This window comes from Thermobia domestica, chromosome 2 (assembly GCF_964235325.1).
Source record: "Thermobia domestica chromosome 2, izTheDome1.hap1.1, whole genome shotgun sequence".
NCBI lineage: Eukaryota > Metazoa > Arthropoda > Insecta > Zygentoma > Lepismatidae > Thermobia > Thermobia domestica.
In genome coordinates this window covers 316,097,226-316,125,102 of record NC_137455.1, presented here as the reverse complement: position 1 = coordinate 316,125,102, position 27,877 = coordinate 316,097,226, and the positions used below count along the sequence as shown (strand labels likewise).

Below are 27,877 nucleotides of genomic sequence, written 5' to 3'. Positions count from 1 at the left end.
ATGTTTCCGTCACAACAGAACACTGTCGTCCTCATGCAAGCCTGCAAAGGAAACAAAAGCTTTCAGAATCATGAAATAAACAGTGGCTGCTCATGAAGGTTCAAGATCAACAACACACCATTACCTACCTGCCCCCACGCTACTGCGAGACAGGAGGTGGGCAGTCTTGTTATTTAATTTCCACATCTCGTATAGTATTTATTCAAAGTTTCTTTGAACGTAATTTCCCTATTCATATTTAAATTTTCCCAGTACCCATTTTCGATGAAGGAGATACTTTTCGAGAGTCGCAAATTTCGTTCCAGTTTGTAAATATCTTTGCACTTGTTTCATTTTACCCCCCTCGGCATTGCCTCTGCTGATGTCCGAGGCTCGAGCCTAGAATCAGTTATAGTAAATGTTTATCAACCGCGAACGACACAGAATGTTTTCCCAATAAGCTTTTGCATTATTTATTGTTTGTTTTACCGCAATCCCCCGACCGTTTTGAACAGTGAATCCTCGGAAACTTTCAACATTCAAACAATCTTTCCTAAGAAGTGACTTAACAGTTGTTTCCTGTTCTTGTAAGGTACGCAGTAAGGGAAAACTGAATTGCAAATTGCCTTCCGCGAATACGAAGGATATAGTATGTCCAACTAAAAACACTGGTATTTTATTACTGCTTCTTCCTGACAATGATTTAAGAGATTTTCTGCCAGATTATTTGGAAATTATTAACAACGCTTTCAAATTCAGAAAAAATGGAATATTGTTTCAGAACAAGGACAAGACGAAGACTTATTATTTGATTCATTGGTCAAAATAACTAAATAGTAACAAGTAATCTAAATATAAAGACGTTCAATACAATAAATTTGTTCAATACAGAGTTAGTTTGAAGTTCTATAGCCTTTAGGAGTTAAGAGCTGAGTGTATTGTATATACAAATAATTAGGTAAATACAAGTTCCAGAAAATGGATTTGTGTTACATTGTTGTCCTATAACTGTACCTCATGAACGACTGTAGTGTAGGTATCTGAAACAATTCCGTTAATATGCAAATTATAATAAACATACAATTAGTGATAACAGTAAAGTATTTCACTTGAGATTGGTCTACTCTGTTTTTTATTCTGTGATCCGTCGTGGGAACATAGTATTAAGGAACATATATATGAAGATTAAAATGTAACTATATTGTTTTTCTACTATTGTTTAAGCTGTCAATAAAATTGTAAGAGGATATGTTGGTCATATCATTTCTGGAGGACTACTTGCCGTGCGAGGTCAATTTCCCTTTATGGTTAGTCTTCGGTATCTTCAAGGAGATGGAGATGGTCCACTTTGTAGCGCAAGTCTTATCAGTGACCAGTGGGTATTGACTGCATCACATTGTCTAGAGAAGTAAGTAAGTATTTAATAGTAACTTTTGTAATAGCTCATTAAAATATGTCATATACAATATTGAAGTTCTGCGAACAAGAACTTAATTGTATAATCGTATCATGGTTTTAAAGAAACCAATAGAAATGTGACATCTCTTTAAATTGAATAAATGCAAAATATTCGTTACAGCTTATTGTACATACTTCTCCTTAAACTTGAAAATGATCAGCAATATTAATTGATTTTGATAGTAAAGGATGCAGTAGTTTTGGTTGAAATTTATAGTAGAGAATTTTGACTAGTTTGTTGGAGAGGTGGTAACGTATTTACTGAAATTGTTTAAATGTAAGAACTGATTGATATTGGCAGTAGAGGAATTAACCGAAATATATGATATGTTATTGACTAGGATTGACGGTGGTAAAACCTGATTCAACACATGAGCACACGCGCCTTTTTTTTTTTTGCCGTAACCACTCTCAGTGTAGGGATTCCCTTACTCTGAAAACAACTGTCCATAATATCTATTTTAAAGGTATCCCATTTAGTAATTTTTACTACAGTGTAACCTATGTATGTATTTGTTTAAAAGATCAAAAAAGTATAATAATTGTTGTTGTGCGAGCGCCAAAAAATCTTTTGGGAATGTGCTGATATGCTAAAAAATACTGTGCTGATATTGCTACATTTTTTAAAAACCAAGCACACGCTGTGACAGGAATTGCTCACACTTTAGAAATTTATTCTTCTCGTAACCTCTAATGTAGTTTTCAATACGTTGTCTTTATTCTTACTTCAAACTATGTATGCAAAAGGATATTATACCAGATGATAGTATATGAAACATTTCAAAGAAAACATATTTGGAAAACTAATATATTTGTAGTTTCATCCACATCACTACACACGGAATACGCATCACGGTCATGATCTGAAATAGTAAACGATGGTATTGGTGATTCAGCTATCACTTTACCTTTAATTTCATTTTCGCTTACTGAGTTAAATAATCCTAAAACCTGTCTCTGCTCTTCCTCATACCGCATTCTGATCACAGATGTAACTAACATGAGTATAGTTTAGTAATAAAAAATAGAAACGCATGCATACGCGGTGAAGTCTTTCCCCCTTAAAACTTTGTTTTTCCACAATGAAAGCTCACAGAAAACTGACCGTGCCATTTACACACAGAAGAAAACAAATTAGGAAGAGCAGAGGTGCTTAGGTGTTAAATTAAGTGATAGAGGATATTGATAAACATAAACAGTAGTGATTATCGACAGGAGTTATGTTATACCAGATTGACTAAGTTTGATGGGGGAAGATTGTGATATTATTACACTAGATACTCAACGTTTCTTTCTAGGTTACTGTCCCTCAATTATGTTTCAATGCTAACGAAAAATTTGGTGACGAAAGGAACGAAATAGTGGAATAAATAAAATGGGAGAAAACTTGAATATCCCAGACAAAACATTCACATGATGTTTATCCACAACGAAGCTTAGTTGTACCAAGCTTGGATGGAAACCATTGACCCTACAACCATAGATCGGAGGTATACGCTCCACCACTGAGCCACCCCTACCCCTATTGGCTAAATGTGATATGAAAAGTAATTCCAGAGCACTGTTTGGCTAAAATACTGGGTCATCACGTATGTGAATTAAAAGAGCACCCAATCAGTGTAATGAAAGGCAGAGAATAAAGTTTAAATTTGTAGGATATTTTGAAGACACGAAAATGTACTCTTATGTCAAAGGAAAATGATTTTTTTTAAAAAAAAAAGAAATAAATTAATTTCGAAAAAATATTCTAAACTAGAGATTTATGTATATTGAATATAAAGATCAACTTTGACGGGAGTTTAACACAATACAAACGATATATAGAATCTGTGAAGAAGAATTTTACGTTTGTGCATAGGTATTGTGTTTAAACATAATTAATGATAATAAATATCTTATACAATGAGCTATTAGTAAGAAATAGAGTTTGGGTTTTGAATGGTAAGCATGTTTTGAAGTTACAGTTTAACCCTGATTTCAAAAGTTCTAAGGAACCAAAATAAAATCTGCAACTCAGGTGAAATTAGGGAAAGCTTGAAAACAATTAACTGTCACACCCTGCATTCTCTCCCTAATTTCCTTTAATCAGTAGCTAATAGAAACTGTTGGATAGAAATTCGTAAGGATATTCATAAACTTAAGAGACTGCAGGCCATATGAAGCAAAAAAAAAAAAAAAAACTCAAAGGATTGCAAGTTCATCGATCGGTAGATACAATGGACTGTAGGAAACAGAAAATAAAAATGAGCATATTAATAAGTTATATACTACTACAATCAGTTAGTTCGTGGACTGGACGAAGTTTGGCGCTAGTCGTATACTACTGCTAATACGTGATATTCTGGAGGAAGGAGTGGAATTCCTTCTCTCGACCCATAAAGAAGCAGGTCTGTGCATACAGTGTAAACAGACGTACTCTTTCTGCTGTGAGAAGAGTTGATTGCTCCGCGACGGACGTGGAGAATGTCGCAATTTGAGCTACAAACAAACATCAAGTTCTATCAAAAACTAGGCAAACCCGCTGCGGGAACGTTGCAGATAATAAAGCAAGTGTAGAGTGACAACACTGTGGGCTGCAGTGTAGTATTAAAGTGGCAACAACAGTTTACAAAGAAGAGAAACAGTTTACAGGATGACAAACGTGCTGCCCGAACAACGCCAGTTCGAACAGAGTGCAACATTGAAGAGATTGCATTTGTTGTGCGCGCTAACCGATCCCAGTCGGTAGATGACATAGACAAGTGTACAGTGACAACGCTCTGGGCTGCAGTGCAGTGTTAAAGTGACAGCAACGGTTTACAGAGAGGAGAAACAGTTTAAAGGATTATGAACGCACTGGGCGACCAACAACAGTATGAACAGAATGCAAGATCGAAGACGTTGCATTTGGGTTGCACGCTAACCGTTCCCAATCGGTATATGACATAGACAAGTGTAGATTGACAACGCTTTTGACCGCAATACAGTGTAAAAGTGGCAACAATGGTTTACAGAGAGGGGAAGCAGTTTAGATTATGATGAACGTACTGGCTAACCAATAACAGTACGAACAGATTGCAAGATCGAAGAGGTTATAATTGTTGTGCGTGCTAACTGTTTCCAGTCTGTAGATGACATCGCAGCAACAGTACTGATCAGCCATGATAAGTGTCACAAAATTCTGAGGAATGACTTGAATATGTCTCGTATCACCCAGCAGCATTCTGACACAAGACCATCGATCAGAAGTGCCTACACTGATTAAACGTTCCTGAACCGGATAATAACAAGATAAGACATGATGTTTCCCGTCCCGATCCACAACTAATAGTTGAGTGTAATTAGGTTCGAACCCGGACTGTCAGACAAAACAAGCCGAAACCATTTCTAAAATGATCATGATACTCTATTGTGTAACTCAGAGTAAGTCACGAAAAATCTTGCGTCGGGTTTGGTCACTATGGCCGCCATATTGATTAGCCTATTTCCAACGCCAAAAGTTTTATTGGAAATCAAAGCATTCACTGTAACTGACTATAATACAGGCTGTAAACACAGCAGAGATATAAACTACACTTCACCGAAAAGATATTGAACTAGTTGTTCTTATTGTATGAAAATTGAGGAAATATTCACTTTCTCTAGTTGAAAAAAGAGAAATTCCACAAACTTTATCAGAATAGAAGTGAAAAATTTGTTTTTTATCCTTATTACAATATTATAGGGAGAGGAGACAAAAATGTGTGCACATTGATGGCTTAACATTTCTTAGTAAAACGTTAACAATGCACAATATTAACACCTTCTAAGGATGGGATTTTAAACTTAGCTTCACGTAATGTCGTAATGTATAAAATTCCCTCTTGTCCAAATATTGTAAAATTTTCACCTGTTCATCCACAAGTTTTGAGTGAAGTTATCAATGGATAGGCATCTAAAAAGGCTTCAACATCTCTTACAAACACTGGTGTTGACTATTTTGGGAAGGAAAAGGGGGGAATCTCAAAATAGGACGGACTTTTGAAAAAATGTTCTATTCTTAGCAAGCGAGATTAATTGGAGGAGTTTGACATGCATGCATTTTTTTAAAAGTCATGTTTGAAATAAAAATTTGTAATATTTGAACTAGGAAAAGGCCTAAAATATAAATCTTTATTATGTAGTGGTTTCAAACTTAGATAACGTACCTATACTTGAAACTATTCCTGACGAGAATGTTCGACATCCTGGCATGTCTCTACCTTGATACCCTTTTCGGGAAATTGTAAATCACTATCTACTTCCACCTCATCTTCTATGAGCCTGTTGGTACATCCATGCCATACGTAGTACATATACATGACTGAGCATTTTAACATACCTCTCCGATACTCAGAACTTCTTTCACAGTTGTCAGCGCATGGACAAAGGGACAAGGTGTAGTAAATCTTCTGGAGCAGCGGGACGTAGACAACTATTGACTATCTTGAAACAGAAGCGTGAAGTGTCCATGTTAACACCACGCAATTGCTGCACTTGATAAAAGACTCGGAGCGAATGCTCACGAGCTGCTTTTGTTGTAGCAGGAAGTTCAGCTAAGTAGAGCTACAAATTTACAGGCTGTTTGGCTATTGTCTTCTCATATAGATTGTGATGTCCAAGTTTCCGATATATTTTGACCCATACAGTGACAGAAAGAAAGATTCACCAGCTTAAGCTGACATTCGAGAATTATTTGAAAATACTTAGCTTCTCTCTACTTTCCTTATTACTCTAACATTTAGTAAGCAGGGATTTTATGTTTTCGAAAAATGGACAAAACTAAATTGCATCCTGTGAAACCGTGTACAATTAGAAGGAATTCTTCCATATAACCTATATCATCTTGAATAGTTCCAATATGGTGAATCTTGTCTGAGCAAGTCTTCGTTCCTGGCATCATCATTTGCAAAGATGTATCTGTGGAGCACGAGCAATTAGAATAACTAATAAATCTTTGTCTTCTCCAATCAAAATAATTCTAAGGCCTTTCATGGCCTCTGTAATAGCCGTGGTTGCAAAAAGCATATCAACATCTGTCTTGACCTGGCGTACCTTACATCCTGATTTCTGGTGATGCTACTCCAAAGATGGCTGAATCTCATTTTGTTGCTGTGATTTAGGAGAAATCCAGTTAGTCCTACCGTAACAGTAATATTATCTTCTAATTCTATGTCTTTCCTGCATGTCGCAGACGCTCCTCATCTTTTGTCCTTATACCTTCGATTGTAGTGTGTAACAACGTATGCAGTATATTGTTGACATATTTCTTTGCGCGTGGCTGTACTGTGCCGTTCAACACGATGCAAGAGATGTATACCATGAACTATGTGGGATATACTATGCTTAGCGGCACTATTTGTTGTTTTCTGGGTCGAAGTCCATGACAAAGGGGATATTGTCGATGATTTTGTACCTTTCGTCATTAGACCTCCTGCATCAAATAAGGAGGGAGAATACGCAGATAGTTCATATTTGAAGATCTCAGACAAATGTTCTTCAGATTTAACTGTGCATACCATACAGTGCAGAAGCTAGTATGGATTTACACAGATTGCTTCACTACATACAGTTACTGATCTTGTTAAGCTGCCCAAAGACTTCACATTTGACTTGCGTTTCAGATGAACTTCACTGAATTACTTTCCTTCAATCTTCATCATCACAGGAAGTCGAACTTCTGATAATGCTTTATTCAATTTACATTTTCATCAGCTAGCAAATCAGTAGATATTGATGTAAATTGGAATGATCCTTCGAATGGTTTGTGTTCTCGGAACTAGTTGATGAAACTGAGACATCTTCGGCGTCATGAGTTTGACGAGACTCTCGCAAGTCAACAGGTTGTTCGGAGGAGGCGGTGAAAACATCAGTGGATTTCTCCACAGATTCCACTATTCTTGAATATGCAGTCATGCAATGAACCCATGTAATAATAGTTAAAGCAAAATTCCTCGTCCCAATGTGAGACTACCAGTACTTTTCAAAGTCTTCATCAAAGCCTGTTTAATTGTCGGGTCATTAACAATTCCGCAACGAAACTTATCACTTCGTCAAGCTATGGAGCAGCTTTATTTTACAAACTTCGGGAGTTCTTGTTTTAGTAAAATAGATTCTAATTTTACAGGATTATTAGCTGAATTGATGATAATGATGATACAGTGTTGTGCCTGAATGGAAATCTTTGACCCGAAGGTCCTAGAGCAAAGCAAACCCATTGTGGTTTGCCATTGCCTTCCATAGGATGATGATGACTAAGTGGATGAATAAGTATGCGCTATTTAAAAATTTAATCAGTATTACAATCACTAGGAAAGCCTCAACCTCGGAATTAGATAGACTTTCTGACTAAAGAAGAATTAACCAATGCTTGCGGACACATGCTAATTTCCTCTTCCGCCTTCCTTCAAAGAAGACTGTATATAGCTTTGTAGATTTTATTAAAGCCTCTGCAAATTCCTCCCCGCTGACAACTTCACTCAATAATTGTGGATGCAGAGGTGAAAATCTTACAATATGGATCAAGAGGGAATTTAAAGCATTATACGAATCTTCAAAATCCCAGATATTAGACGATATTAACATTAGGGTGTAACCAATAACTTTATACTTATTTTATGTTTCTTCTCCATACAATTTTGTAATAAAGATAAAAAAATTGTCACTTCTGTTCTGAGAAATTTTGTAGAATTTCACTCTTTTTTTCCTTTCGGGAAAATGTTAATTTCTTTAATTTTCATACAATAAGAACAACGAATTAAATATCTTTTTAACGAGGTATTGTTCAGATCTCTCCTGTGTTTACAACAAGTATTATAGTCAGTTAAATTGAATGCAAGATCTCCACAAAAAGTTTTGGCATTGGAAATAGGCTGTCCAATATGACAGTCATAGTGACCATAGCGGACGTGGGATTTTTTCTGAGTTACAGAATAGAGTACCATGATCGTTTTAAAAAGGTTTCAGCTTTTCTTTTGAATTTCAGGGTTTTCCCCTTTTTGGTCTACTTGCACTTAACTATAAAGAGAAAACAGCCACCTAGTAATCTTCATCAACTAAAACGCAAATAACTAAGAGAAGGCGGGTTAAAATAGGAAATGATGCTGGAACTATTTTGAAGTCAGTGTCGATCTTTGTTATCGTCTCTGTGTGTGGAAGTTTACATGAAGCACAGCTTCCTGAGGTTCTACTGGTTGCCTATATTCTGTGTACCAGTCCACGAAGTTATTGACTGTACTGGCATGTATACGAAAACATAAGTGAAATTAAAAAGATTGCTGAATGCTGGCAAACGTTAAATGAAAGAATTTGAAAGCAGAATAATGCTAGACGTTATAAGGAATGTAGGAATGAGACCAGAGAGTAAGCAAAGTAGAACGTAAAAGGAAATATTGTGCGTAAAAGTGAATATTGTGTAAGAACAGTTTTGACTGTACAATCTTGGAATAGTCTTACACAGAATAAGAATTAGTGATTGATATTTACTCTTTGAACGATAAATATCCAGGCTCTTTTTACTTTACATACGTTTGAGTTGTTAAGGTTTTTTTCGACTATTTTTAGAATACTTACGAGATAAATAGCCGTTCCGCTACAACTGTTTGACTAACGTGGGAAATTAAGCAATGAAAACTATGGTTTAAGGTGGAATACCCCAGCTTCAATCACTGGGATATGTTGCATTTGAATGTTATATTCTCCTCACTTGGCAATAGACAAATTTTAAAGCGCCTCAGGCGATATCTTGATCGATACCTTCAAAGAAACATTTTGAAGAACGATTATGTTTCGACTACATCTGTGTTCCCCAGCAAAATAGATTTAACAAGTCTTTTCTTCCGTTAAACTATTTTCCATCAGTTTCTCTATTCAGTTGAACCAAACTTTTACTGTAAAGGATGTATGAGGTACTATCAATAGTAGTTAGTAGCTTGTGAAGGCATTCTTCTAGTATGAACTAGATATTCGGACACCTGCAAACTAAGATTAACAACGACGTGAACTCCATGGTCCTGGTTCAATTACATAAGTAACAGCCAAATTAGTCGGATATAAACCGAACATCTTGTGTATAACATTGTTTTTACTATAAAGTTGTACTGACAATTTATTAAAGGAAAGGTAGCGTACGTAAAATTTGCGTATAGGTAGAAAATAATAGCCTCTCCTTTCCCCTCCCCTCGCTTCCAGACCTCCGCACGCCAGCAGTGCTTACTTGTGTTAGTTGCCGACTAGTTGGCGTCGGGTGTAAGTGGTCTCCGCGTCCTTTGTTTTGGGCAACTTTCTTTTTCTAAAACCTACACGTCACTTTGACGTGTCGCTACATTTAACCGCCTTTTACGTACATGTAGATCTGACGCGTTGCTACCTTTAATGGGTGTTTTGTTGAATGCTTTGGTTCACTTTCGATCGTTTACTGGGTGATGCAGACACTTCAAGGACGAGAATAATCACAAATGTTTTGGACAATGAAGATGCAATATTGGCTGCTCTCGAAGAGGAAGATACAATTTCCGAAGATTTGGAAGAAGATAATTTAGAAGTTGAAGTCCATTCGGATTCTGATGAAAGCTGTTACGATAGTGGTGCTGACCCCGAATACATACCGGAAGAAAACGACTTATATTGTGTAGAAGTAGTGAAGAACATTGAAATTACTACTGCTCCAACTCAGCTTCCTAAAAAGGAAAAAGACCATGGTTTTAACGATGGTAAAAGAAACAAAGACGAATATTCCAAATATGTTGAGGGAAGATCTGTTGGAAATGTTATCAAAGTAGAAGAAGAAACATTGAAAGGCAAGAATGGGTTTGTTTGGAACACGTCATGTGTAAAGAACAAGGAGAAGACACCGTCCAAGAATGTTATTCATATACGGCCAGGACCCACAGCATCAAACAATTTCCGTCAAGGCATATCTTCTCTTGAATGTTTTGAACTCTTTTTTTGTGACGAAATTCTTGCGACTATTCTCCATCACACCAATGAAGAAATTGAGTAACAACGGAAGAAGTATAAAAGACCTGAAGGACTCGCGAGGCATGTTTGTATGGAACAGCTTCGAGCACTGTTGGGGATATTAATTTTATCTGCTGCCCTGAAAGACAATCATCTGCGCACTGAAAAGATGTTTGATACGACCCTATGTGGAGATCGCTACAAGGCAACCATGTCGGAAAGGAGATTTCAGTTCTTGATATACTGTCTCAGATTTGATAATAAAGAATCGAGAGAAGTAAGGAAAAAAGAAGATAGACTGGCCGCCATGTCTGATATTTGGAATATGTTTTTGCAAAGATGCCGAGATAATTACAAGGCTTGATCATACTTGACCATTGATGAGCAACTTGTTGGATTTCGAGGTAAATGCCCTTTTCGAATGTACATTTCTTCAAAGCCCAACAAGTATGGTATTAAAATCGTTGTTATGTGTGACAATACAACCAAATATATGGTTGATACAAAAGTTTATTTGGGGAAAGGGACTGCCGCGAAAAGCTCCTGCTGCAAACTATTTTATGAATAACTTGGTGAAAACCATTCAAAATTCAAACCGAAACATCACCATAGAAAAAGTTGATTTTGTTGCTATATCTTATGGAAGCAAACACTCTGAAGCCTTTATACGAAAACATGCAGATAGAGTTGATTGGTGGAGCTTATGTAGGACTCAGCAATTATCAGAAAACATTATAAGAGATTATGCTGACAAAGTAGATTGGGCAATGATTTCAATATTTCAAAATTTAACAGAAGAATTAATTGCAAAGTTCAAAGACCGCGTTTATTGGGACAACATTTCAATTTATCAAGACCTCTCTGTAGAGTTTATATATTTATTTAGAAATTTTGTGGATTGGAGAGTTATAATAAGAAAATATCATAATAATTCTGATTTAGGTAGTATATTGAATTTAGCATTCGATGTTTGTTTGTTTAATGCTTAACTAAATACCTTTTATGACTATTATATCACAAAAGTCGTAACCTTAATTATTAATTACCTTTAATCTGTTCGAGCCTTCTATGGTTATTATTCCATAAAAGACAACATTTATATTTACATTACAACATTACTTTTATCTATCCAGTTATTATGCGAATCATCAAAACCTAGCCATTTAACATATGCTTTATCATCTTTCTTTCTTAACACCTTTTCCACCAAGTATTCATCTTTATGTTTCGTCTTTAATAGTACTGGTTCATAAAATCTACCTTGTACATCCTCTTCTTCTAAATCTTTAATTCTATATGTAGGCGGATTAGATGGAATAACTTCACTAATAACAAATACTTCTGTTGACCAATTAGGTGTATATCCTTTTTCAGATAACACTTTCGACTTACTTATAGGAACATGATGGCCTAATTTGTATTTGGGTTTAACACGCTTATATTCTTTCTTATACACTTTCTCCTATATTGTTCGCTCATTCTTCTTATTAACTTCTATAGGCTTTAAACCAATTGTTCGATGTACTCTATTATTATACTCACTAACCAATGTTGGTAATATCTCTATCCATTTATAATTCCCAGTGTGTTGTGAACCTTTTCCACATGTTTTGATTAAGTGTTCTATTAAATCTCTCAACAGAGAAGCTTTCTTACCACTATAGGTTGAGTAATGATTAATCTTATTTTCCTCCATCAACTTCTTAAACTCTTTATTGTAAAACTCTTTACCTTGATCAGTTTGTAAGTTACTAGGTTTTCTCGTTCTTAATATGGATTCGAATGCTTCTGTAACATTTTTACCACTCTTATCTTTAACAGGAACAGCAAACGCATATTTCGAAAACACATCTATAATCGTTAGCAGATGCTTATAACCTTTATTTAATTTGGAAACACCTTTTAATACTCCACTATCCATTTCAAGAAGATCAGCTTGCCAAAGATCGTCGACACCTTTTATAACCACACTTAATCTGTCAAAGATTTTTCTAGATGGTTTGTGAATTTCTTCTATAATGTCTTCTCTAACACCTTTACCATCATATAGTCAATCATTCTCTTTAACGAATTGAGTTTTAGTAACACCGCATACAGAACAAATACCTTGCTTTAGAAGTCTTCCATTCTTTGTTTGTTCAATTCTAATGGTATCTTTCTCTGTATCTGTTGATTTCTTACACTTAAGAGTGGACTGGAGGATGATTCAGCTTCTACATTCTAGCTTTCTTGTTCTTTTGGAACTGTCAAACAGCGCCTTGTGGCGGAAGGTAGAAGCTCCAGGTATATGGAATATGTCTTGGCTGCTTCTCCCCGCCCCTTCTTGAACGCAGCAGGGGTGCCCTTACAGGAGGAGTATCTGCTAACCTTTGTTTCGGGGGTGAGCCATGACCCTCAAAAGAGAGAGAAGGACGTGGGTGACCAGGAAGCTTCTTACACTGCGATGCGGAAAAAAAAACTTACTTGGACTCGCTTTGGAAAGATGGCATGCATTTTTTCCTGCTTTCGATTTGAACACAGAACAGAATACGTATTTGTTTCGTTTTGCCAATTTCATGTTAGAAAATGAAAATAATAATAATTTTGAAATCCAATATCTCATTTATGGATTTTGCAATAAATTTATCTCATAATCTTCAGGCATGTAAAAACACATTACATTACATTTGAAAAGAAATGTCGCATGTCAATTATATGCCTCACTGACCAATTTGTTGACAGCTTGTGGAAAACAAAAGTAATAAATCGTCAATTTCAAAGAGTTCCGCGTCAGTATTTCATATTTCTTATGTTCAGTACGTCACATCCAAACCAAAGAATAAACTACGTGCATTTATCCTTGTTTTTCACTCATGTACAAAAGAGTAGCGAGAGCTCCTTCGTGGCTAAGAAGTTAGCATACGCGCATTTGGCGTGTGAGACTCGGGTTCGATTCCCGGTGGGAGCTCATGTGGTTCGGATTCCACGTTAATCAGTAGGTCCACGTCTCATATAGCCTCGCTGCTAACTCAAAAGAATGGCGATCCGTATTATTTCTACATATTTTAAGATTGAATTCATTCTCGTCGCCAGAATTTTTTTTCTCGTTCATGTTGGTGCAACTATTTTTCTTTCAACAAATGCTGCTTCTCGTTTGAGATTGAACAGCAATTGAAAGAGGTGATTATTTCTTTTCCGAAACCATATATAGTTCTGGAATCCATTTTCGGAAGCCATATATATAGTATGTTTCCACATTTATGAAGCTCTTATAACAGAAAATAGTCATTAAATTCATTTTTAATATGAGTTACCTTCATTTTTCTACATGTTTGCACTTCTAGAGGCGTTTTCACCTCCTACCCTTGTACGATTCTCTTCCCCAACAAACTTGACTTAGACTTTGAACCGTAATAAGCAATGTGTGAAAGTTTAATTCGAATCGGTTCTCGTGTTCGGCAGTTATCGTAAGAACGAAAAACACAAATGCTCTGCAAGTCGACTATTTCGCTATACTCAGTGAAAAATAAGTACTTAGTATTTTAATATTTTTTTCTTCACTTGTACTAACGAAATGTAACTAAAACCAGGCTCTATGATTCTCACAACGAGCTACTCTGTAAGATCAAACCAAGGACTTCCAAGCGCAAGCCGCGCGAGAAAATAAACAGCGTCTCAGCACTATATTTGATCATTACCTCGACGTTATATCCACGGATTGAGTCCGGAAACTCTCGCCTCCTTTCGACGTGTGTGGTCGCAGGTTTAAACCCTGCTGGAAGTCCAACGCTTCGGATGAATACCCAAGTAGTGGTTCGGTTCCACTTCAAACTGTAGGTCTCGTCTCTGTATAGCCTCGGATCAGGAGACCTATAAGCGCAAACGGCCGGGATTCTGATGCTTGCAAATCGTCACGGAAAGCCTGTTCTACTAAGCTGTTGTGTCAGGAAAAAACGTCAAGACCTAACCCAAAATTACACTATACCTAAGTATGTACACTCATGTCCAAAATATTGTCACATATCTATAAATTTGTTGTTGATTGTTGAAGGAATATAGTATGATAACGAATTCGCCCGGTATTTCTTATAATGTTAGTATGTACATAATCGGCAAAGACATGTCAAAAAAAAAAAAAAACAATAAAACAAAAATAAAACTTTCTTGTCCATTTAGCAACATTTTGTTTTACTCATTCTAATTATCGTATTTGTAATTCTTTTCCTATGAAATTTACCACAAATATACATTTCCCTTATACACATAGCATCAGTATTAAAAGTAGCCTCCAAAATCATTATCAAATTTTATTCTTACAAGAAGACAGTTATAGATATGCGACAATCATTTTAGACATGAGTGTACCTAGCTTGAGGGTCCTGAATCTGAATTTTCCATTTTGGATATCTTATTTTTCATCAATTTCATATACGTTTTTACATTCTTGTTGGAATCTCTCCCCCCCAAAAAAAACATAATTCGGTAGCCATATTGATAAAATATTCCAGAAACTTATCATCACTTTTACAAGCGCCATCTTGAATTACTGAAAATGCTCAAGGTGTACATTTGTAAAATATAACAGGCAAATTCCGATTCAGCACCCGCAATTTAGCAAGAAACACTCAAGAAACATTGACACAGCAGCGCAAATCTGTCTTTAACATTCAGGAGGGAGGGTACCCATTCATCTGACCGTTCCCATAACCTTTTTTGTTTGTTTGTTTGTTTTTTAAAGCGATTTTGAGGCTTATTGTGTGGGGACATCAGTTTCATCTCACTTTCCTTTGTGACGATCGGACACAAATCATCACATTTCTCCCTAAAAACCACATTTCAAATCGGATTATTGAGGCAGTCCCCCACAGTTCCAAGATTGGAGGGGACATGCCCCCGGGATTTGTGCCAGTGATCTGACATACTGATTTTTTTGTTTCGATGAATTTCCTCCAGACTATATATAACAACAAAGGGTTGGTAGAAGTGAAGTAGTATTCGGGCTTCGCAACGCGATGTTACTAAAATAAACACGTTCAAGTTATTAAAATAACTTTTTGAATATGCTTTGAATTTCTGGATCGCGACCAAGATCGAACCGTTCCAGACTCCGAAATTAAAATCAGTTCCTTGTTTCGTAACTCAAATTCGAACCTGTGCATCCTTACTTTAAATCCTGATCCATGTGGCTATCCTAATGTGCACGTTTTGTGTAATCACATATTATTTGCAAATCAATAGTAAGAGTAAACTGAAAATCACCCTTTGTTTTCTTCTCTTTATAGAGCTGTTCCTCCATGTAAATGGATCACGAAACTAAATCGTACGACTAAGGCGAATGTCAGAAAAAACGAGAAAGCGCGTGATTGATAAAGACAAAGTGACAACTATGCCACTCTGAAGGTCTGGAACGTGCAACAGAGCGACAAATCATTTGAAAGATATGATTTCAGCCTGAAAAACAATATTTTTAAAAAATAAAATATATATATATATATCATTACATATTTCCTTTTATGCCATTACAGATAAAACATTAAAAAAAAACACGGATTACTGAAGGTAGTTTGTGTATGTGTTCTTCTCAGTAACAAAATTTGAAGCTTGAAAAATAGCAACCAATCTACAACATCGCTTCTTGTGCTCCTTCTTACAATTTTTCACGTGACAATAAACTTATATATGAATTTGATTTACAGGGTTGGTCCTCCATTATTACAAAGATTTAGATTTCATTAAATAGTTTGAGTATTTTCTTCTCGTGCAAGTTCCAATTTAATGAGAGTATACAGTTGTTATTATATTATTTACAACATGATATGAGTAATAAAAGCAAGATTACGGTGGTCAACTACATTATATCTACCTTCATAACTTGGAATATTTCAACCACAAAACATTATGTTTTCTTCCATAGAAACCTTATGTAGATAGTGAATTGAGAAAATTCGTTTAAAACATTTCTGCCTTGAACGGGTTTCGAACCACGTACCTTCTGATTACCGGTAATCAGGAGATGGGTGGGTTGAATCCCGCCCAATTTTGCTATGCATTTTCTCAATTCACAAAAGATTAGTTTGGAGGATCTACTTCTTTTTCTTTATTTCCTTTTTCTTTCAGAAGAAAGTTATCTTAGTTTTCATTCACCATCTAAAGTAACACAATAAAATATTCACATCTACAGCTAAAAATCTTTATGACACTGAAATCATCACATAAACCTTACTGAATGAAATGAGCAGCATCGTTAAAAAAAAGCCAATAAATTCCCTATTATTTGTACACATCACAATATTAACAGAACGAATAATTGGTAATGATACCGCATCTATGAAATGATCATTTTCATTAAAAATTCATGTTATACATAAGTATCCAAAGGCTTTTTTGTATAACCTATCCCAGTATTGAATTTGGTATCTACTCTTATTTCGGATTTAATTTGTTAGTAATTCTGAGGTATTGCACACGTTAGCAAAACATGTGATATATAATGTTTAATGCTAAAAGGCAAACAAAATAGACTAAATAATGCACCAAACGAACTTGTAAAGCAAGCAGCTTTTACTGTCAAATCTCACCACGTTATCTAAGAAAGCTCGTACCACCCAGCACTTATAGAAAATCAATATATAAATTACGTAAAAACTCATTTCTGTTCCAAATAAATACAGTTACACAAAAGGAAATAACTAATACATGGCTACATTGTACAGTGGTGATCAAAAAATCTCATTTCTTATGCATAGTCCATAAGACAAGCGACATATTTTTGAATACCATGGTACATGCTGAGTGATAACACATGGTTTCAAAAAATACAGTACATATTTTTTAAAAAATGAAGTATCTGACAAGTAAACCTTACGTTTGGGTGAATCGAGTTGCTGACTGAGACACATATGAGAAAGTAGTACTAAATGTGGTCAGTATTTCAGTGAAGTTTTAGGTGCGAAGCTCCAGGGGTTTAGGAGATACAGCTACCAGAACATCACATGGAAGTACAGAATAGTCTTCATACAGTTGGAGGTAAAAGCTCTGTAAGGCCCCTTGTAACGACAAAAGATGAATAACAAATATATGGGTACATATTAGGACTAGGAGGAAGTCATATAGTAAGGGTATACCTGACGGCGGCCATCTTGAAATCCGCCATTTTGAATTAAGGTTAAGTTTTTAAAATAGGAATAGGGTTATGTGATACATGATTTAAGGCGCAAATTTAATCAGAAGAACAATGGTGACGTTAATTTTGATTTACGCGCAATTGGTAAAAAGTTACAGGGAAATTAAATATTGTTGCTTCATATGTATTAGTCCTTTACCGCACCTTGTAAATTTTGTGTTAATGATAATAATTAAATAAAAAGCAGATGGATAAATATTAGGTCTATGGTAAGAGTTGCCTTGATGACGGCCATGTTCAAATCCGCCATTTTGAATCAGACAAAAATTTTAAACAAAATGCATAACCTTATTAATAGCAAATTTTACCATAACTCCAACGGTATAACCATTTTTGCTTTATCATTAACCAGCACAAAATTAAATGGATCGCTCCTTACGACTACTGCTTTGACGGAATTGTTAACGACAAATGTGTCAAGTGTAACTCGATTGCCTTTGTCAGGTGTGCTCACTGTGAGCAGAGCATTTGTGCAAGTCATGCACTCTTTTCTGAACTACATATTGATTGTACTAATTGAGGACTTTTCTGGAAGAAAGACCCAAGTTCAATTATGACTCAATTCCACTTTGGTCGTTTTTCCTTAAATTAGCAAATTGTTTATGCGATAACAAGTGCTGGTTAATGATAAAGCAAAAATGGTTATACCGTTGGATTTATGGTAAAATTTGCTATTAATAAGGTGTCACTGTTATGCGTTTTGTTTAAAACTTTTGTCTGATTCAAAATGGCGGATTTGAACATGGCCGCCATCAAGGCAACTCTTACCATAGACCTAATATTTATCCACCTGCTTTTTTTATTTAATTATTATCATTAACACAAACTTTACAAGGTGGGGTAAAGGACTAATACATATGAAGCAACAATATTTAATTTCCCTGTAACTTTTTACTAATTGCGCGTAAATCAAAATTAACGTCACCATTGTTTCTCTGATTAAATTTGGGCCTTAAATCATGTATCACATGACCCTATTCCTATTTTAGAAACTTAACCTTAATTCAAAATGGCGGATTTCAAGATGGCCACCGTCAGGTATACCCTTACTATATGACTTCCCCCTAGTCCTAATATGTACCCATATATTTGTTATTCACCTTTTGTCGTTACAAGAGGTCTTACAGAGCTTTTACCTCCAACTGTATGAAGACTATTCTGTACTTCCATGTGATGTTCTGGTAGCTGTATCTCCTAAACCCCTGGAGCTTCGCACCTAAAACTTCACTGAAATACTGACCACATTTAGTACTACTTTCTCATATGTGTCTCAGTCAGCAACTCGATTCACCCAAACGTAAGGTTTACTTGTGAGAAACTGCAACAATAGAGAAAATACTGTATAGTGCAATATATAAATAAAACATACTTTATACAGGATTTTTTTTCAAATGTACAATTAAGGGATTGCCGGCAAAAACCCAAAACCTGAAGAAGAAAAAACGCACGTAATTAGACTAGCGATTCTGTAAAAAAGCACCACAGGTCATGATGTATAAGCCTCTGAAAATACGGCGATCATTTTTAAAAATCGCCGCCATTTTGAAACTACATCGGATCGCCGCAGAAATTACACAGTAAATTTAGAGTATCTTGTGCTTCTGCCATCAAAATTTCATGTTAGAACACTGAATATTTTGTCCTGTATAGGCAAAAACCACACAATTCTAAAATGCTTTTTCTCATTTCCGCACATTTGTGTAGTTCCTAGTTTTGGAGGTTTTCCTGGCAACTCCTGAATTGTAATTGTAAAATGCTAAATAACATAAACTTAGCGTTTGTATAGAGCAGGTTATACTTTACATCCTGCGGTAAATATTTATCCGTGTGTCAACACCTTACTTATAAAAGAAGGGAACTTTTTTTTTAATGATTTCTTGCAAGAAATTTACAAATGGAAGTTACTGTGCAACATAAAGTGCGGAATTTTAAGATGTAAAGTATAAGATGCTCTATATCTCAATTAGAAAATAAAATGTAAGAATTCCCTGGGAATTGAGAAATTAGACAAAATCCTCACAAAGAGATAAAATTCTCATCCTAATAAAATGCCATATAAGAATGTGAATAGCTACTACCTGTGCCACATAAATTTACAATTCACAAACCACAGATTTTCCACCGTCTTGAAATAAGTCTTGAGACGTTGATGGCTCTGTTTCTGATGGTCTCTTACGGGCCAACTGCTTTCTTTCCTGGGCTTCTAATATGTAAGAAGGGTCCCTAATTGGCATGGATCTACTATGGCGAGGATCTACTAATTCTGGAAGAAGGCAGTTCATATAAAAGCGCTCAATCTTAGGAAGCACGTATTCTTTCCAGAATGTGTTGTCTCGCTCAATAGTTTCATTTTTCAACCCGAGAGGGGTTCACATTACGTAGATGCAATAATCTCTTTGGGTAATATGCAATTGACCCTGAATTTGATAATAATGATTATGACTTTTTTTAATGCCACAAATTTGGCCATCTTTCGATACATTCCACATTGTACATTTTTTTTTGCACGAGTAGCTTCATCGGGTGTCAAGGAAGCTGCTGTTGAAGGGCTCTTGACTTCGACGATACTATTTTCTCCAATAAGGCCATCAGGGGTTGCACCAAGGAAAGGTACTGCAGCTCGATGAAGAGTCCACATTCAGCAATACTAACGTCCAACCTTTTTTCTAAATCCTTTTTCGCTCTTTCTTCATTTATTCTTCCATACGCCATAGCGTCACAGTCAAAATTAGAGTAGAGAATTTCTGTAACTAAAGACTTGCGACTCGTTGTGGGTAACATCTTACATACCCGACCGAAGTACGAAGCTGTAAGAAGTTTCCTACGTTGCTCCAGCCATTCGCCACTTTTCATATTGAGCTACTGTCATCCTCTCTATTCTTTTACGTTCATCATCTGACTTCCTAGGATTATGTAATAATTCCCTGTATTCTCTTTCGAAATCTGCAGAAGGCAAATCAGGTTTTTGAGCTTGCGCTCCATAATGTTCATCATGATCCGGTTTCTTTTCATGAAGTAGAGACTTCCGACACTTTTTTCCCACTGAATCAATCCTGGCTTCTATCTTCCTCTTTCTAGTGGTCTCGCACTTCTTTGAGATTTCACTGGGGCTACTGTTACACATTTTCTTGTGAAGCTTAAGGCAAATCCAGTATTATGACGTACTACTGCACCAGCACATCTACCAGCATACGAACGACCAGTAGAGTAATTAATTCGTTTCCCTCCAAGGAACTTTCCCACTGCAGAGTAGTAGTGCTCTACTGGGTTACTGTCGACATCTTGAATAAGGCTTCTGCTGTGTAAACTCAGTTGCCTTACTACATTATTAATTTTTTCAAGTAGCCCACATTCTTTCAACTCAGGAACAATGCACTTTTCATTTGGGCATTGTTTTCTTGTGTAGAAGTAATCTGCACATTTCTCATGGCCGCCAAAAACATGCATTGGCGAATTGATAGTATCTTTCCTCAGATTTTTATCCTTTCATCTATGCTCTCTTGTTTTCGATGCTGTATCGCGCTATGTATGTATGTATGTATGTATGTATGTATCTATCTATCTATCTATCTATCTATATCTATCTATCTATCTATCTATATATATATATATATATATATAGATAGATAGATAGATAGATAGATAAAAATATAGATCTAATATGAACTCAGGAACAGGTTCTTTCTTTGATACTATTCCTCTATTACAACCAGTTGTAGATGTAACCGACTACTTCGAAGTTTGAGTATTGTACTCAGATGGTTTGGGAGTCTTCCGTAGTTTTAAAATTCACTTGTATTAATTTCATCCAGAAGTTATCAGAATCCTTCAGCGTAACGAGAGGTTCATGAAGGGAGTGATATAACATTCAAACCATATTTAACATTGGAGTATATGGTTTAACGACTTGCGTATCTTTAAAAAAAAATGATAAATATTCTACATTGTGTTAGTACAATCATTTGATCAATTTATGATTTTTATACTATGATTTATGTATCAATAAACAAAATTTGAAAAAAAAATGAAATGAAATCTTTGAGTTTTACGTCCCACGGTTATGCCGGTAAGGCTAAAGGAGACGGTGATGATGAATAATGAATGAAATGGTGGAATGAAGAAAGTGGGAGAACACGGGAGAACCCCGAGAAAACCCACACACACTTGGCGGGGGCTGGGATCGAACCCAGGACCCCAAGCACCAGAAATCAACGCTCTACCACTGAGCCACCGCGGCCCCAAACAAAATTTGAGAACTAAGACTGGGATAAACTAGAGTTGCCTGCCAGACTCGTGAAATTTATTTCTCGTCTCGATTCTAGTCTCGAAAATGAGACGAGAATTGTCATTTTTCTAATCTCATCTCGAATTTACCAAATACCACCTCGGAGGTAACCCTAATTTAATACTATATATACTAACAATAAATTACGCTTAATTTGCTGAAGTATAAATTAGAAATGAACATCTGCGTGAATTTGTTACTGTGTTTTGTCATAATCATGATTTTTTGAGCTGCACAATTCCAATTGCTTGTTTCTTTAAATCATCACGGATTTAGTAGTTAATTTAATAAAAAATCAAATATGCTCATTTAAAACCTACTTAGGCAGTCTGTAGGACAAACGTAATACGTAAATAATGATAATAATTATTATTATCCCTTACTGATCACTTTTTTTATATATTAGCAATTTTGCAATCGTTTCCTCGTATACAAAATTCTTAGGTATTATGTTTCAATACAGCGCTTTTTTAAAAAAAAACTTTAGAAATAACACAAAAAGAAAAATGTGGCAACTATAGATCTGTCACTCTCACCCACTTTCCTTCGACCAGCAATAAATAACCGCTCATACTGTGTTTGGTGACATCCTCCACCACCCGCGGTGTGTCGGCATCGGACAGCAACTGTAAATACCCGGTCACGGAAGACGAACGCAAGCCTGCTTCCTCCGGCTGCATTTTTGAACAGAGTCATCTAACGGCAAAATGCCGAACTTTTTAAACATTAATTACTAAGAGAATGTGCACTCTTTAATTTAATTAGCATTTTCTCTGTAGATAATAATTAATAAGAAATAAGAAAATTTTAGGTTTAATAAAGACCAATCAAAGATTATGAAGGTATGCACCTCAATTGATAATTCTCATTACTTTCTCTAAAAAGCGGTATCGGATTTAGTGGTAAATCTTGATTTCCTTATGGGGAATTAAAAAATGGTATTAATAATTTTGAGCAAATTACACACACACACTTTATGAATACTTCATAAATTTGCATAATATTGTTAAATGTATAAACCTGCTTTACGATTTTCTCCAAATGAGCAGTGTAGGTCGTGATATCATGCAAAATTGAAAAAATCCTATGTTAAATTTATCCCATTTTTCACGGCATCCTCGCAAAGCTCCAGTCCACTCTTAACACAACACATCATCATTATATATTATATAGAAAATCAACAAAAAATTTAAAATTTATCACTACCTAATACTATACTTTTAACATTATCATCATCATCACTTGATTCGTGTTCACCTTCATCTTCTATTTCTATATACATAATAAGCAATAATAATTTGCCTTCTTTCAATTCAGAATCTTTGGATGGTGTAATTGTTAACTGATCATTTATATTAAAGTGTAATGGAAAACGTTAAACTAAAGCGTCATTTAAAAATAGATCTATAAGATGTTTATTAAGACTTGATTCTATATGCATTAACCTACCTCTATAAAGAAATTTGTAGGCGGCAGCTAAATTATATACAAAAAAGGCTGGTTTCCCAAGATCATCTTCTGCCAATCGACATGGAAATTCAACAATTTCTTTTCTTGTAAGTAAATTAAACTCTTCTTTCACTGATTCAAGCTGTTCTAATGTTACAACATCTTGTTTATCAATAGCGTTAGATACATTAACCAATCTTTTATTCTTAAAATCAACCCAGGATGTGTAATTTGATCTAAAAAGTTCTGTATATTCTTCCATTATACTTTTAACATTACCAAAAATATCCATATTTATCATATAGCAAACGTCTTTAGGAAAGCTCTCGTTCTATGAACATTATAACAAACAATAATTGACCTTCTTCCATAGCTGAATTTTTAGTTGGTTCAATTGTAATTATGTCATTCTTGTTAAAGCTAAAAGGTAAATTTTCAATCTAGGTATCACCTAAATGTACCTCTAGAAAGTATTTATCCAAACTTAATTCCATGTGCATTATTTTCCCATTATAGAGAAATTTGTAACCATTAGAAAGATTAAATATTCTAAAGGTTGGCTCCTTCACGTTTTTAGTTCTTAATCGACATAAAAAGGGTATAGTTTCTTCTTGAATAATAAATTTAGTAGTATCCATCCTAATCGTTTGAAATCTTCTTTCTTTATGTATGTGTCTTCTAACGTTTTTATGCATCTTCAAATCGTTTTCTATCGTTCTCTAATTGGGCTTCTATTGACCTAAGTTGACTTACGCTAAAACATCATTAAAATTCTCCAACAATTTTAATTTTTCTTCACTAATATCAACATTATCTTTTCTATCTTTAACATTACCAAGTATATCCATACTCATTTATTATACAGAAAATGCCCATCCTAATTTTTCAAAACATTTCTTTAACATCTCTATTTGTTTAGGCGAATGTTTAAAATCAATATCAACATGAACATCGTGCTTTTTCAACAGATAGTACAATACACATTTTAAGTTAATAAACAATACTCTTTTCGGATACAGTTCTTTAAAGGTTTCGTATAAGTTTTCCAAGTCGTTTATAAGTGTTTCTTCCAGATGTCGTAAGTTTAATGGTTTTCGATCGGTAACGTGATAGTGTATTAAATAGACATCATCATAATATTTTGTGTATTTATTTCTCTTTAGTACTTCTAGAACATCTTTTGTTGATATTAAATGTTTTGGTATATTTCTAAATTCATCATTTAACACCTTGAACACCTCTTCAGGAATAATTCTATCCTGTAAAGCTTGCAAACGAGATAGATGTAACTTAAATCTTTTTGTAGTATCATACCATGGTTTTCTTACGCAAGCAGCTCTCATTCCTTCATTAGTACTGAAAACCCGACCATTCGCTACACAACAATAATCGCAAATGTAACTACTCATACCTTCTGTTAATGACTTACTACCACAATAACTACATTTTAATGGTCCGGTGTTATAATTTGATAACAAGTCCTTTAAGGTAATTATTGGATATAACTTATCCAACTCTTCTTCCGTGTACAAAAATTTAGATATTAACATTTTCCATAACTGAATAACTGTATATGCGCTGTTTTTTTATCTTTTAAGTCTATCTTACTAACATCCAGAAAATACCAATTAAAATTAAATCTAACTAGTGCATCTAGTTCATCCTCATGCTTCTCAAAATAATCTAAAAATCTATTGTGTATAGCTCCCATATTTATCTTAAAACAAAACTTTTATGAATATAAATCATAAAAGCACTTAAACTTAATCATTTATAATCATTTTTAATCATACACATAACATCACTAAAAGAATACCCTTGATTTAGAAGATTTAAAACCTTAACACAAAGATGACCACATATAACTGAATTAAAGTCTTGTATTCGTTCGTCATTGTAAAATAAGTTTTTTGGTAAAAAGATATTATACTAGCACCCTAGGAGGAACACCACCATAAGACTCGAACACGTACTTTATATTGTTATCTTTCCAATAGCATTTCCAATGAGTACCAATGTTTTCTGATTTATCAAGGTTAACTACACCACATTCATTTACATAGGGTATTTTGGAAGTTCATCACTCATAAATACACCTCTAGATCGTTTTATCTTTAATTCTTTAACCAACCTCTCTATATGGAAGTTGGTCAATGGTTTTAGTTTTTTGACTTCTTTAGTTTACCTGCTCCTTGTTTTTCTTCTATAGCCGTATTGTGTCTCTTTTGTTCTTCAAGTTCTTGTTTATTCTTCTTAGCAACCAATACAGTTTTAGTAATCGCTGTTGCACCAGCTGCTAATGAACCAACTGCTCCTAAAGCTGCTAAAATGGCCGGAATTGTAAAAATAAAACCACTCGTATGCTCTTTCTTAATCTTTTTCATTTGTGCAGTAGTTAAAGCTAAATCCATTCCTTTACCTTCTTCAATTTTCTTAGATTTATCGCTAAGTTGTTTCTTTGTTAATACATGATCGATATTTAAATCATTTAGTTCGTTATAAGGAACACTAAACATACAACCTTTAATAGAGCACATCTTCCTATTTATTTAAGAGGAAATCTTAGTTTGTAAAAGTACAGTTGTTCTTGCTCCACCAAATTCAATTAAGGAATCATTCTCATCTGTTATCCTTATCTCAAAATTGTCAACCTTGTCTTTAGATATAGGGAAAAATAATGGATAAGTAGGCTCATAAATAATACTATATTTAAAATCTCCATCTGTTTTAAATGATGCTATAGTTCCTGTTTCTCTATGTGTATACTCAGTATCTTTAACAAACATACCATCTGCTATATTACAGTGAACATTAATTGTATCGAATGGGTGAAACTTTGGTATCTTATCTCCAACATGTTCTGTGTTTTTAGCCAAGTTTTTATCACTAAAACCTAATAGAGTATTAATGTTATCTAAGGTTATATCACACGGTCCGCTAAATATTTTAACTCTATTTTTCTCTTGGTCCTCAGTAAATTTAATATTTTTAAAAGCATCAGCGTAGTATGGAAGATTTGATTTAATATGTTCTTCTAATTTTTTAAATTATATTGACCAGGTTGAACTATGAGTTGTTTTCTAAGATTAAGATGAAGGTTACTATAAAATGTAAATTTATTATTTCTTTCTGTAATGTTTGGAGTTGAGTATGTTGTGTAAAACCCAACTAGTCCTATACTTAAATAGTTGCTACTGTTGTCTAATTCTTAATGGAGTTTCTTCTTTAAAACAGAAGTATCACTCGTTAACTGAAATACCTTAGCCATTTATTATATAATATATGAGTGAGTTTGATTTACCTAGAGATATTCCAAGAGAGAAAGTAATCAAGTTAATAGAAGATATCATTCAAAAGTTAGAATACACTTTAAAGAAGAAAAAGAGAAAACTATTGTTAGATATGCATACTACACTTTGATTACGTTATCGGTTATACTTTCTGCAACAACTGGGTTTATTAATATTTTATACCTGTAACAATTTACTCAATATTAACAACATCGTTTGCAACTGGAAGTCCTATAATAACAGGTTTGTCTTCTAAGTTAAACATAAGCAAATGAAAAGATGAATATAAAACCATTGTCACTTGTATTACCTCATTTAAAGAACAGTTAGAGATGATAATAACATTATATGGTGTAATGGATAACGACTATATAAAAGATACGTTGATTAAGATCAGAGAACAACTTAAAGATATAAGATCATAAAAGAGACGATTTTCTCTGTAATAAATGAATAAGAAAACTATTAATTGGAATGTAAAAGAGATGATAAAAGAAACAACAGTTAAGAAAAGAAATGGAGAGCTTATACCTGATGATATTTGATGTCTTATTGTGGGTCCATCTGGGTGTGGTAAAACTTTTTTGTTATTTAATTTTTATTACAGCCAGGTTGGTTAAACAATAATTACTTTTACCTATATTCTAAAAGCAGGAATCAGCCAAGTATGAGCAGTTAAAAGATCGATTTGAAAAAGCAGAACTAAAGTTCAATAAGCATATAGCAACCTTCTTAAGCGGTAATGATTCTATTGTGCCTATTGATGGATGTGAAAAATACTCTATTGTTGTGTTGACGATTACATTTTAGAAAATCAAGATACTGTTAGAAATTACTTTACAAGTGGTAGACATAGACATTTAGACTGTTTCTATCTTGCACAGACATATTCAAAAGTACCTAAACAGCTTATAAGAGATAACGTTAACTTCCTATGTGTATTTAGACAAGATGATACTAATATTAAACATGTGTACAATGAGTTTTTTGGAAGAGATATGTCTTATGGTAAATTTAAAGAGATATGTTCAAAATGTCGGCAAGAAGATTATGGTTTTATATTAATTGATATGACAAGGAAGGCAAACAACGGTAAGTATAGGAACAAGATAAAACACTTCTTAAACGTTTGATGTTTTTCACGTTTATTGACGTTTTTCACGTTTTTAAGGTTTTTTTACGTTTTAACGTTTGACATTTTTTCACGTTTTTTCGTTTTCTATATAATAAATGGATGAGAAAGAAATATTAATAACATCAAGTTAAAGGAGTTCTTGATAAAGGGCTTCAAATCTTGGA

At 34.5% G+C, this 27,877-nt stretch overlaps 1 protein-coding gene across 1 annotated transcript in view; it reads left to right on the top strand.

The window, feature by feature from the left end:
• Window positions 1–1,207: 1,207 nt before the first annotated feature.
• Window positions 1,208–27,877, top strand: part of LOC145678638 (chymotrypsin BI-like) — a 66,019-nt gene continuing 39,349 nt past the window's right edge. Inside the window, exon 1 of the mRNA XM_081749005.1 lies at window positions 1,208–1,387. Coding sequence (XP_081605131.1) covers window positions 1,284–1,387 — 104 coding nt within the window. The 5' untranslated portion in view covers window positions 1,208–1,283. The remainder of the gene's footprint in view (window positions 1,388–27,877) is intronic.